The sequence below is a fragment of the Moschus berezovskii genome, chromosome 23 (assembly GCF_049115385.1).
Source record: "Moschus berezovskii isolate FMDL1 chromosome 23, NW_MosBer_1.0, whole genome shotgun sequence".
In the NCBI taxonomy this organism is placed as follows: domain Eukaryota; kingdom Metazoa; phylum Chordata; class Mammalia; order Artiodactyla; family Moschidae; genus Moschus; species Moschus berezovskii.
The window spans coordinates 42,232,426-42,245,116 of record NC_142482.1 but is presented as its reverse complement, the minus strand read 5'-3'; the positions used below and the strand labels follow the sequence as shown (position 1 = coordinate 42,245,116).

Sequence of the window (12,691 nt, the reverse complement as noted above, 5' to 3'; positions counted from 1 at the left end):
TATGTAAGTGACTTAAACTTTGTTACAGGATTATTTTTTAACACCTTGCTACCCGAAACAATGGGAATTTTATAAAGTACAGCTCGTTTTGCTGATCAAGTAGGTGGCTCTTAAAAGAGCCTTTTGGTTTGAACAGGTTTGAGTTGTAAACAACGCCAGGCTTCTACTTGCCCTTGGCCTTGTGGTGGCTCTCGGTCTTCTTAGGCAGCAGCACCGCCTGGATGTTGGGCAGAACACCACCCTGAGCGATGGTGACTTTGCCCAGCAGCTTGTTGAGCTCCTCGTCGTTGCGGATGGCCAGCTGCAAGTGACGCGGGATGATGCGCGTCTTCTTGTTGTCCCGCGCCGCGTTGCCCGCCAGCTCCAGGATCTCGGCCGTTAGGTACTCCAGCACCGCCGCCAGGTACACCGGGGCCCCGGCCCCGACCCGCTCGGAGTAGTTACCCTTGCGGAGCAGGCGGTGCACTCGGCCCACGGGGAACTGGAGCCCGGCCCGCGAGGAGCGGGTCTTGGCCTTTGCACGAGCCTTGCCTCCTTGCTTGCCACGACCAGACATGACGAATGTACAAACTCACCAATGTAAAATAAGAATGTATACAACCATTCCTATCTTATTTATAGTCTTTACTGGGCGCGAAAATGACGGTGAACCATTGGCTAAAGCTGAGTTTCACCTAACCCAATGAAACCGTGAGTTTGAAATACGCTTATTTTAATTGGACAAAACTATTATGTGACGTTTCCAGCATTCACCACCAATCAGACGCCTGGCATTACTCACTGCCTCCTTTAAGAAGCTGGGAAGGAAACGGATTCTTACGGCTTCTCTTTTCTTCCTGTTGTTTTTGGGCTGTTTGGTAGTAAACTCCCGGCCATGCCTGAACCCTCCAAGTCCGCTCCGGCCCCGAAGAAGGGCTCCAAGAAGGCCGTGACCAAGGCGCAGAAGAAGGACGGCAAGAAGCGCAAGCGCAGCCGCAAGGAGAGCTACTCCGTGTACGTCTACAAGGTGCTGAAGCAGGTCCACCCGGACACCGGCATCTCGTCCAAGGCCATGGGCATCATGAACTCCTTCGTCAACGACATTTTCGAGCGCATCGCTGGCGAGGCGTCGCGCCTGGCCCATTACAACAAGCGCTCGACCATCACATCCAGGGAGATTCAGACTGCCGTGCGCCTGCTGCTGCCGGGAGAACTGGCCAAGCATGCCGTGTCTGAGGGCACCAAGGCTGTCACCAAGTACACCAGCTCCAAGTGAGCCGGCCCGCCACGGAGTGATCGGTAAGGCTTGGCCTACACCCCAAAGGCTCTTTTCAGAGCCACTCAATCTTCTAAAGAGAACTGGCACTTATTTTATATAGTAAGTGTTTCTTATATCCTAAGTAACAAGTTCCGGTTTTTTGTTTTCCCTTAAACAAGAGAAATTTGTCACAGTTCTGGAAACCAGAAGCCCAAGTCTGCTGTTAACAGAGGTGGTTTCTTCATAGGCTTCTCTTTGGCTTGCAGGTGGCCATCTTTTCTGTCTTCGCTAGGTTTTCTTAATGTTCACATTTTCTTTGATCTTGTTAGAAATTGCTTCCTCTGTGATGTAGGTGGTGCTGCAGCAGCGCTGGAGATGTTTTTGTGTTTATGTCGAGAAAGATCAGGTTTATTATTAGAAAAGTGTAAAGAAAAGATACTTTTTGTCCCAAAGCAAAATCAGCTCTTCTTTACGTTTGAAGTTGGCAAAAGGTTTCGTTGACCATGGCTTGTCCCCTGCATCCTTAATTTTAACGTGTGTGTGTCTGAGTAATGAGTTCCTTGGAACACAGTAAGAAAGTTACAAATCATATTATTCACTTATGTTTTCTTTGGGAAGCGCTGCTGGCTTTCTTCCCTTTTCCCTGAGTTTAAATTCGCCAAGTATTAAGTTAAAAAGGCTGAAGCAAAGCAAACGGAAGTGAAAGTCTCAGTTAACACACAGATCAGGCGGGTGCCACGTTTTGGCGATAGCCAATCCATACGCTGCGCGCGCAGTTTGAAATTTACTAACGGTGTCGCTTGTGACTCCATCCTAAAGGAGAGTTCTGGGCCAAGCAGCTGTATGGGAAGAACTCTGCCATTTTCTCCAAACCCTGGTTTCTTATTTTTCCAGCATGTCTCTGGGATTTACTTTTGCTGTATTAATTGGAATAAATTTTTTAAAAAATAGAGGACTGTTCTCCCATCCTCAATTCAGGAAGATTAAATTCCATCTCTTCATTTTAGGCCCTTAGGAATGGCAAATAAAACAATTTTGGTCTTTACCCGGAATCAAGGTAGCAATGCTTCCCCCTAAAAGTATGTTATTCTATCAAGTGACCACTTGATACAAAAATGACCATTTGTTCATATTGCATATGAAAATGTATAGGTGACCTACAATTTAATTTACAATATGCCAAGACATAAATGAGTAGCCATGATAAGTTTCTTAAGACTAAAGTCTTACTATGTGGAAAACTACTCTGAATCTTTGCTTAAGACCTCACATTCAGAATTAATAGGTATAACCTACATCTTTGGAAACTATTATTTTTTTCCCACTAGGTGATTTATAATTTCAACTTACTGACTTTTTATATTAGGCATATTAAAAAGAATAATTTTAATGTAGGTTATATTAAAATAGAGACGAAATATTTCCCAGAGGATTTCCTTGTGCTTAGAATGAAGAAAAATGTCCATTAATTAACGATCTTTTTTTAATATGTTTTAATTCTTTAAGAATGACTTTATATCCTGTCTCCTTTAATTGTGAAAATAATGCAGAATATAAAATTGAGAGTATAGTCATGGCCTGGATAAAGTTACACCTTAATACTTTAGGAATATGTATATGTGATATGAATCTGGAGTTGCATCTAAAATATAGGTCAAATATATCAGTGTCTTTTACTAGTTAGTTCTTGTGGAACAGTGTTTTGAGAATGTGACGTGACATGTTACATGGCAGAGAAGAGTGAAGTTATCAGCTCAAGAAGAAAAGAGTCTGATTTTCAAAAAATTTTAAGAACTTTCAGTGAAAAGAGTAACAGGCGCTTAGCCTTTGAAAATACATTTTTTAAAATTTGTTATCCCAGTCTTCTAAGTTCTTTAAGGCAGCCGGGCATCACACAAAGCAGTCTAACATAAATCTTGGTTTGGAGATTTCCACCTCTTCTCGGGAATCTAAAGTCCTTGAAGAGGAACTAATTACAAGTTTTGAGACAAAGGAAATCCTGATGGGTGTAAAACCTGTATGCTGACTGAACACAAGGATGTCTGGAGTAACAATAGAGTTAAGATGAGAGAGGCAAGAGAAGCTGAAAGTAGTGCTAACTTGAGATTTAAACAGAACAATTATAGTCATCCAATGGAATAGTTTGGCATATAAAAAGCTATGAATCCATGATAATAAGCAATTGGAACAAATACTCTATAATGAGCTGAATAAGAAGTTTACATGGTATGTTGCACTATTCATATTTTCCCAAGTCTTTGTGCCCTATGTCATGGAGATGAGTTATCTTCTTCTCCAGAAGGTGCCTGGCCTTGCATTCTTAAGGTTTTTTTGTACTTATATTAGGAGAAACTTAACCTCGTGTGATGCTATAGGATCAAGTCTCAAAAAAGATCTTCCTGAGAATCTCACTAAAATTTCATTTCTGGAGAACAAATTGCATTTTAATGATTTCCATTCTTGGAAATCCATCCAAGCTCTAATTCCCAAGGCAGTCTTAAATTATCCTGTGTATCAGCTTCTACCATAGCCATCCCCAACACTGTGCATGCATGCTCAGTCACTTCAGTCATGGAAATTGGATACATCAAAAAAGTGCATGCTGTATTTGAATCAAATATCTTGAACGTTAGGCATTTCATCTGGCTCTATATTTTTGCAGAGTTCACACCAAAGAGCTTAACACTTAACATTCAAACACCTTCACCTCACTATCAAGGACATTTTTATCAAAGCTCTCATCTCTGTAATCACATTTTTTTCCCTGAAACTTTGACTTTTGCCTTGTTTTCCAGAACTACATCCATCACTTCACGATCCTGCTGAAGCCATCAGTGCAATTAAACTCATCAGAGTACTCAGAACAACATCCACTATGGATCTTCACTTCTGTCATCCTGACAGTCCTCCGATACATTTTCATTGGATCCGAAATCTTGGTGAAAGAAAATCCCTGAACACTATCCTGACTTCTTAAGGTGGAATGCCTATCTCTTTAGGCTACATGAGACTGTAGCTGTTGCTTCCTTCAAACCTAGTGTTAAATTTTGGCAGTGGCCACACCATGAAACATAGACTTCTAAAAGCCACAAACCATGACTTCGGATAGTTTTTCAGTTGTAATTTGATGGAGTTGAGAAATATAGAAGAATATATGCCATTTATGTGTATCATGTGCTGCTGCTCTAATGTTCCAGACTTCGGTCCATCCTATGTAGGAAGGTGAAAGCTTGCAGTAGTCCTTTAAGGCCACTCTCATTCCATATATATTTTCTAGATGAGCAAACTAATGCACAGAGAGGGGAGTATTTTGTCTAAACAGCTAAGGATCAATGACAGAGTCAGTTTTCAAGCCTCATGGTAGTGGCCATCACTGTAAAAATGATGTATTTTGTGGTCTTTTGTTATCATTAAATTCTTTCAAAACAAATAAACAAATGGAGATGGGCCATGTGTATTTGTTTTAATAGTGAAAAAGTTGCCATTCTTTATTTGGGGGGAAAAAAAGTTTGTCCTTCTTGTTCCCAAGAACAGAAAAGAAAAAAAAGGGCAGTTTATTATTTTTTTTTCTTGGCGAACACTGGTCCAGCTCTCTTTAGATGATCCTGTAGCCCTACTCATAATCATACAATTAATAACTTTTGCCTTTCCTGTGAGAAACAAGCATGTATAGCAAAGTCTGCCTGTTGATTATAATACTCAAATAAAAGAAAAATCAAAACAGAAAGCTGTTTCTAACTTTTCCAAAAGACAATGTTCGAAAATTACAACTTAAATTCACATAGTGCTTGCACACAGACTGTATTTCATCTGTTGGAAATGTGTGCCAATTTGCTGTTAAATCATGCTACCAAGGAGCAGAGAGAAACCTGCCCGCTGAAACTGCTGTGTGAGACATGGAATTATACTTATATCTCGTATCTGACCATCATTTCTGCCTTGAAAATGGTAATGAAATTGGCAAGAGGTCCCTCCCTGAAGCAGCAGCCCAGCTGGGAAGACCCTTTATATTCATTTTCCTAGAGGTCAGCAATTCAGATTTCCCCAAGTGAAAGGCTTAAACTTTCACTGTAGATGAGACCTGAATGCTGTTTAATTATTTGCAATGGATGCTAAACATTAACCTATCCTTATTCTTAGTTTCTTTTGTCCTCCTCATTCCAAAAGACCAAAACTAGGCCTAGTCCAGGGAAGGCAGTAATAAGGTGCTGATTTCTATGGGCTGTTCTAGTTAAAGGAAGGCAGCTTAAATGGGGAAAAATCTTATCTTCTCCCCTATCAAAATGTAACCATATTTAGGGATAGAGTCTTTAAATAGGTAATTAAATTAACACGAGGTCATTGGAGAGTGATTGGGTCCTGATCCAGTATGACCAGTGTTCTCTTAAAAGAGGAAATTTGGACACAGACAGGCATAGATGGAACATATGTGAAGACAGAGGGGGAAACATGGCCATCTATGCTAAGGAGAGGGCCTAGAACCCATCCTTCCCTCATGGCCCTCAGAAGGAAGTAACCCTTTAGAACTTTGTTCTCAGACTTCTAGATTCCAGAAGAGTGAGAAAACAATTTTCTGTTTTTTCAACCACCCAGACACCCAGATTGTAGTACATTGTTAATGCCAGTGGTGAAAGTGAAGTTGCTCAGTCGTGTTCGACTCTTTGCGACCCCTTGGACTGTAGCCTACAAGGCTCCTCCATCCAGGGGATTTTCCAGGCAAGCATACTGGAGCGGGTTGCAATTTCCTTCTCCAGGAGATCTTCCCTACCCAGGGATTGAACGCCGGTCTCCTGCATTGTAGGCAGCCGCTTTAACGTCTAAGCCACCAGGAAATCTGCCAGTAACAGTAACATAGCAGTCAGTAACATAAATATAATGCTACAATCCCAATTCTCTGTCTCTTTACCTGTAGACCAAATATACTATTAGCACTTACCTCCTTAGATTGAAAAAATAAAATAAAGAAGAAAAATTAAATAATGCACAGTATCTAAAGATAATATACACTTAATACATGGCAGCCAATAACTAATGTGACTTTTCCCACCTATATGCCAAAAGAAAGATGTAAATGCCATATAATTTACTCCTTGAGGGCAGATCTTTGAGTAAAGAGCCATAACATAAACTCTGACATTCAGTAATCCCCTAAATGACAAAATATTAGAGCAAATGAAATAAAATACTTCCAGATGTATAAGGAGATAAAACAAATGAAATATATAAGAAAAAAATGCTAAATATTGAGAAACTGAATAGAGTACCAAAGCAGGTCATTCTGATATTCTGAACTAATAAGAGTATAGCTGAAAGCAACCCAAACAGGTAGAAGTAGCAGAGGCCCCGGAAAACCACTTGAGACTGAAGTTACGCCAATACTTGCTAGCTGGGTATGTTGGATTTTACTTTAGTGAACCCATGTATGATCAGGCCACACAAGATGGCTGTTCTCTTGCTCTCTGTACATTTCCTGCTTGAACAGCCCCTGCTTTACATCATCCCACTCACAGGACTGATCTTTTTCTTAATCATAGAGATTAAACTTCTTAAGTGCTTGCCCCATGTTTAAACCAGTTATTGTTGTATTCTTAGAACAGAATAGCTCTAGCATCCTGGGTTAATAAAGAGAACCCTTGATGGTTGTTAACCAAAGGAACCGTGAAGGAGGTCATTTGTTGGTTTCCCTGGTAGTTGATGAGCCCACATGACATCCATTCCCACTGTAATTGGTACACCTTGCCACACTTACCCCCATGAAGACTGCTGCCTTGTCCTGTCTGCTGTTGGTACACAGTGGAGAGTGGCTCTAAAAACTCTGTTTCAGACCTGTAAGATACCCTAGCCAATAAACTATTGATGTCTCTGTTTCTGTCTCCAGACATTTTCTTTGGTCTCAAGGTTGGGGATTACAGGACTTGCAGGGCTACAGAGTACAAGCCTAACACCGTGATTCTCCTGTAAAATGGAGATAATAATGCAGCCCCAGTTTTCTTAGGACTTTATGAGATGATATACACTGCTTTCAAGTGTGTTCTTGGGAGCTGGATAAGGTTCACAAATGTTACTATGAAAGAGACATTACATAGATTTTTTTTTTTCTTTCAACAAAATAAGTAATTATTTAATTTGAGAAATAAAAAGTATAATAAATGTTTCAACACAGAGTGATCTTCTCTGGGTCATACAGTTTTATGTTTTCTGGGTTAGACATATAGTTCAGTTCAGTTCAGTTCAGTTGCTCAGTCGTGACCGACTCTTTGCAACCCCATAAATCACAGCACGCCAGGCCTCCCTGTCCATTACCAACTCCCGGAGTTCACTCAGACTCATATCCATCGAGTCAGTGATGCCATCCAGCCATCTCATTCTCTGTCGTCCCCTTCTCCTCCCGCCCCCAATCCTTCCCAGCATCAGAGTCTTTTCCAGTGAGTCAACTTGTTGCATGAGGTGTATCTTAATTAAATAGTACATTAGTTAACTAGTATTTTTTTTCACAGCTGTACCAAGTACCATTGGGAGCCCGGAAATTTATTGTAAGTAGTATGTGGACTTTGGTATTTAAAATGTTGAAACAGAGAGTGAAACTATCATTCTGTTTTCTACTTTCTTTAGATCTTTCTGATTAAGTAACTAACTGGGGAATTGTTAATTTGGTGCTGGTAGGTCTTCAAGGCCTAACACTTATTAATCCTTGCTCCCTTCCCTGATCTTTCAATGTGATAACAAAGAACAATTTTCAGGCTCAAAGTGCATGCTCTTGTTCAATCACAGCTGACTCTTTGCAACCCCATGAATTGTAGGCCGCCAGGCTCCTCTGTCCATGCAATTTTCCAGGCAAGAATAATAGAGTGAGTTGCCATTTCCTCCTCCAGGAGATCTTCCCAACCCAGGGATCCAACCTCGAGTCTGAATTCTTACCACTGTACTACCTGGGAAGCCAAACTAATAGGCAGTAAATAACATATAACTGAAGTTGAATATCGTATATGGGCTTCCCTGGTGGCTAAGTGGAATTGGCCTGCATTGCAGGAAATGTTGGTCTGATCCCTGGGTCAGGAAGATTTCCCTAAGAAGGAAATGGCAACCCACTCATGTTCTTACCTGGAAAATCCTATGGACAGAGAATCCTGGCAGCCTACAGTCCGTTTGGTCACAAAACAGTGGGAAACAACTTAGCGACTAAAGGACGACCACTGGGAGATTGAACCTCCCCCTGGGAGAAACAGTGGAAACTGGCTGATTTTATTTTGGGAGGCTCCAAAATCACTGCAGATGGTGAGTGCAGTCATGAAATTAAAAGACGCTTACTCCTTGGAAGGAAAGCTATGACCAACCTAGATAGCATATTAAAAAGCAGAGACATTACTTTGTCCACAAAGGTCCATATAGTCAAGGCTATGGTTTTTCCAGTCGTCACGTATGGATGTAAGAGTTGGACTATAAAGAAAGCTGAGTACCGAAGAATTGATACTTTTAAATTGTGGTATTGGATACTCTCAAGACTCTTGAGAGTCCCTTGGACTGCAAGGAGATCCAACCAGTCCATCCTAAAGGAGATCAGTCCTGGGTGGTCATTGGAAGGACTGATGCTGAAGCTAAAACTCCAATACTTTGGCCACCTGATGCGAAGAGCTGACTCATTTGAAAAGACCCTGATGGTGGGAAAGATTGAGGGCAGGAGAAGGGGTCAACAGAGGATGAGATGGTTGGATGGCATCATCAACTCAATGGACATGGGTAGACTCCGGCAGCTGATGATGCACAGGGAGGCCTGGTGTGCTGCGGTTCATGGGGTCGGACAAGACTGAGCGACTGAACTGAACTAAATTGGGACAAAAATGCCATCCTGCTACTCTCCTTCAGGTTTCAAAGACTGCCTTTTCATTTAGAATTTCTCCCTTATTACAAGGGGGAGAAAAGGTAAAGAAGAAATGAGTGAAATGAACTGTGGAGCTGACTCAGAAAAGAAACTGAAATGTTCTAGATTTTTCCCTTATACAATCTGACCATGTAAAAAAGTGAACTGAAGTGCCATTACCAAAAGGGGTGAAACATTTAAACTTAAGAACATGCAGCAGCATCAAACCACATGAAAAATCTAAAGGTCGGACAACCTGCTCCTATGCGTGCTCAGTCAATAAGTCGTGTCCAACTCTTTGTAACCCCCATGGACCGTAGGCCGCCAAGCTCCTCTATCCATAGGATTCTCCAGGCAACAATACTTGAGTGCGGTGCATGCCCTTCTCCAGCGGATCCTTCCAACCAAGTGATCGAACCCGTATCTCTGCGGCGGTTCCTGCATTGCAGGTAAATTCTTCGCCGCTGAGCCGCTGCTTTTATCTACTTCCAACCCACTCTAGTGTTCTTGCCTGGAGAATCCCAGGGACGGGGGAGCCTGGTGGGCTGCCGTCTATGGGGTCTCACAGAATCGGACACGACTAAAGCGACTTAGCAGCAGCAAAATTAGATAAACTAAGTGCCAGTTCTCTTTGGAACCCGTGGATGGCTCTGAAAAGAGCCTTTGGAAGTGTTGGAGTCTGATGAAGCAGCCAGTGGCTCACTTGGAGCTGGTATACTTGGTAACGGCCTTGGTACCCTCAGACACGGCGTGCTTGGCCAGCTCCCCGGGAAGCAGAAGGCGCACGGCCGTCTGGATCTCCCTGGATGTGATGGTCGAGCGCTTGTTGTAGTGGGCCAGGCGCGACGCCTCGCCAGCGATGCGCTCGAAGATGTCGTTGACGAAGGAGTTCATGATGCCCATGGCCTTGGACGAGATGCCGGTGTCCGGGTGGACCTGCTTCAGCACCTTGTAGACGTACACGGAGTAGCTCTCCTTGCGGCTGCGCTTGCGCTTCTTGCCGTCCTTCTTCTGCGCCTTGGTCACGGCCTTCTTGGAGCCCTTCTTCGGGGCCGGATTGGACTTGGCTGGCTCAGGCATGACTGACAATAATTACAAGATCGCAGAAAAAACAGAGGGATCTCCCAGTGCGTCCATTTTATAATTCAATATGCAAATTAGATTTTGTAACGTTCTTTGTCTCATTGGCGAATGCTCGTAGTGACATCACATTCAATGTTGTCCAATGAAAACGCTCACTTAAAGGACCTACACTTTAGTCTGCAACTTTAACTGCAATTTTACCCAATGAAACAGGTTCTTTTTCGCGCCCAACTGCAGCTATAAAATGTGCAGTTTTCTCTCACTTTAGTCTCTTCTGCTGTAGTCTTAAAGAGTTGTAATATGTCTGGACGTGGTAAGCAGGGCGGCAAAGCTCGCGCCAAGGCCAAGACCCGCTCCTCGCGGGCCGGGCTCCAGTTCCCTGTGGGCCGAGTGCACCGCCTGCTCCGCAAGGGTAACTACGCCGAGCGGGTCGGGGCCGGGGCCCCGGTGTACCTGGCGGCGGTGCTGGAGTACCTGACGGCCGAGATCCTGGAGCTGGCGGGCAACGCGGCGCGGGACAACAAGAAGACGCGCATCATCCCGCGTCACTTGCAGCTGGCCATCCGCAACGACGAGGAGCTCAACAAGCTGCTGGGCAAAGTCACCATCGCTCAGGGTGGTGTCCTGCCCAACATCCAGGCGGTACTGCTGCCCAAGAAGACCGAGAGCCACCACAAGGCCAAGGGCAAGTAAGGCGTCAAGAGCCACGCCTTCCAAACCAAAGGCTCTTTTCAGAGCCACCTACTTTTTCTGCTGAGGAGCTGGGACAGTAGTCTTCACCTAACTTAGTTTGGCCAAATTGATTCAGTCGTGTCCGACTCTGTGCCACCTCATCCATAGACGGCAGCGCGGCCCTGTCCCTGGATAGGTACGCCCCCCCCATGTATGGTGGTTCGGTTCTCTACCAGGCTCCAAGCAAGAGGAGTGGAGGGGCCAGTGCTAGCTTAAGTGCATGATTTCACTTATTATTAACGGGAAGGAACATTTTCTTGGAGGGCGGTAGATCACAGTGCACAGCTGTTTCTAGAGATCTCTGGGTGGCTCTGAAAAGAGCCTTTGGGGTTTGCTTCTCAAGCGCCAACTTCCTACTTCTTCTTAGGAGCCGCCTTCTTCGCCTTTGCAGCTTTGGGTTTTGCTGCCTTAGGCTTGGAGGCTTTGGGTTTCGCCGCCTTTGGCTTCACTGCCTTTGGCTTCGCGGGGCTCTTAGCAGCCTTCTTTGGCTTTGCCGCGGTTTTGGCCTTTTTGGGACTCTTGGCCACTTTTTTGACGCCAGAGGCCGCGGGCTTTTTCGCCTTCTTAGGCGTCTTCTTAACGGCTTTCTTCGCTCCCGCAGCCTTCTTGGGCTTCTTAGGGGTGGCCCCTGCGGGTTTCTTCGCTTTAGCAGCCCCCGCCTTCTTGGCTTTGGGCTTGGCTTCACCGGCAGCCGCCTTCTTGTTGAGTTTGAAAGAGCCGGAAGCCCCGGTGCCCTTGGTCTGCACCAGAGTGCCCTTGCTCACCAGGCTCTTGAGCCCCAGCTTGATGCGGCTATTGTTCTTCTCCACATCGTAGCCGCCGGCTGCCAGCGCTTTCTTGAGCGCCGCCAAAGAAAGGCCATTGCGCTCTTTGGAGGCGGCGACAGCCTTCGTGATCAGCTCGGAAACTGGGGGCCCGGTAGCCTTGCGCTTCGCCGCTCCACCGCTCGCGGCCTTCTTGGTTGCTTTCTTCTTGGCAGGAGACTTCTCCACCGGCGCCGGGGCGGCCGTCTCAGCAGGAGCGGTTTCCGACATGGCGAAGGGAGAACCTGCTAGAAGAGAGACTCAAATTCCAAAGAGCAAGTTTTGCAATGCCGTCTTGCGCCGGCCCGGGCTTATATAAGTCGGTGCTGCCCTGTGATTGGTGGAGCTTCCGATCCACCGCCCTCAGGCAGCCGCCTGTCGAGGTTGGACTCCCAAACTGTGTTTGTTAGTCTCCAAAATTTGATTAAATGTTAAAAACAGTGGTACAGAATTTGACTCCTTGAAGCTTTAAAGGAGGAAAACAGCCTCCAAGTTCACATACTTGTTTGTATTTTTATGAATCACGCGCAGTTAATGAAGGATATTTTAAAAAATCCCTTCAGCTTTTCCTATGGATTCACCGGACCTAAGGCATCGAGCTACATAGTTGCATATTGCAATAAAGTGTTAGTAAGTATCAAGTGAATGTTTTTTAAAAGGCTTTGTCGCCAACTTCGACCTTCGATTTTTGCAAGAGGAAAGACACCAGGTTCCTTGGTTTTGCTTAAACTTTGCTTCGAACGGCAGCAAGTAACACAGGTGCAGGATGGCCAGTTGCGTATAGCCACAAATTAAGCATATAGATTTTACTTTAAAAACCGGTTTTGCCTTCCAAGGAGTTTCCAGGTGGCAGTATCTTTAGAGAATGGGATTTCGCGGCTCTGACTAGTTCTGTGGTCAAAGTGCCTTCTTCCATGAGGAAGAGAAATTGCTTTGGCTTCAGAATCCAATGACCTGTCTTCACATTCAAACAAATTT

General features: G+C 44.4%; 4 protein-coding genes across 4 annotated transcripts; 1 reads left to right on the top strand and 3 right to left on the bottom strand.

Moving 5' to 3' along the window:
- Window positions 1–141: 141 nt before the first annotated feature.
- LOC129543732 (histone H2A type 1-D) lies at window positions 142–613 on the bottom strand. Its single transcript, XM_055407019.2, has one exon. The coding sequence runs from the start codon at window positions 554–556 to the stop codon at window positions 164–166; it is 393 nt and encodes a 130-aa protein (XP_055262994.1). The 5' UTR covers window positions 557–613; the 3' UTR covers window positions 142–163.
- A 170-nt stretch (window positions 614–783) lies between these two features.
- LOC129543737 (histone H2B type 1-N) lies at window positions 784–7,102 on the top strand. The gene is made up of 2 exons (XM_055407026.2): window positions 784–1,278; window positions 4,033–7,102. Exon 1 carries the CDS (start codon window positions 875–877, stop codon window positions 1,253–1,255), a length of 381 nt encoding a protein of 126 aa, XP_055263001.1. The 5' UTR covers window positions 784–874; the 3' UTR covers window positions 1,256–1,278; window positions 4,033–7,102.
- Window positions 7,103–9,767: 2,665 nt separating this feature from the next.
- On the bottom strand, window positions 9,768–10,294 carry LOC129543748 (histone H2B type 1-C/E/F/G/I-like). Its single transcript, XM_055407039.2, has one exon. It carries the CDS (start codon window positions 10,173–10,175, stop codon window positions 9,795–9,797), a length of 381 nt encoding a protein of 126 aa, XP_055263014.1. The 5' UTR covers window positions 10,176–10,294; the 3' UTR covers window positions 9,768–9,794.
- A 164-nt stretch (window positions 10,295–10,458) lies between these two features.
- On the bottom strand, window positions 10,459–12,158 carry H1-5 (H1.5 linker histone, cluster member). Its single transcript, XM_088831490.1, is given in 2 exon segments — window positions 10,459–10,823; window positions 11,268–12,158. Coding segments are annotated over 2 exon segments (906 nt in total). The 5' UTR covers window positions 11,945–12,158; the 3' UTR covers window positions 10,459–10,594.
- Between the last annotated feature and the right edge of the window lie 533 nt (window positions 12,159–12,691).

Excerpts from the sequence above, each read along its gene's own strand:
- LOC129543732 (XM_055407019.2), bottom strand. The coding sequence starts at position 556 with ATGTCTGGTCGTGGCAAGCAAGGAGGCAAGGCTCGTGCAAAGGCCAAG.
- LOC129543737 (XM_055407026.2), top strand. The coding sequence starts at position 875 with ATGCCTGAACCCTCCAAGTCCGCTCCGGCCCCGAAGAAGGGCTCCAAG.
- LOC129543748 (XM_055407039.2), bottom strand. The coding sequence starts at position 10,175 with ATGCCTGAGCCAGCCAAGTCCAATCCGGCCCCGAAGAAGGGCTCCAAG.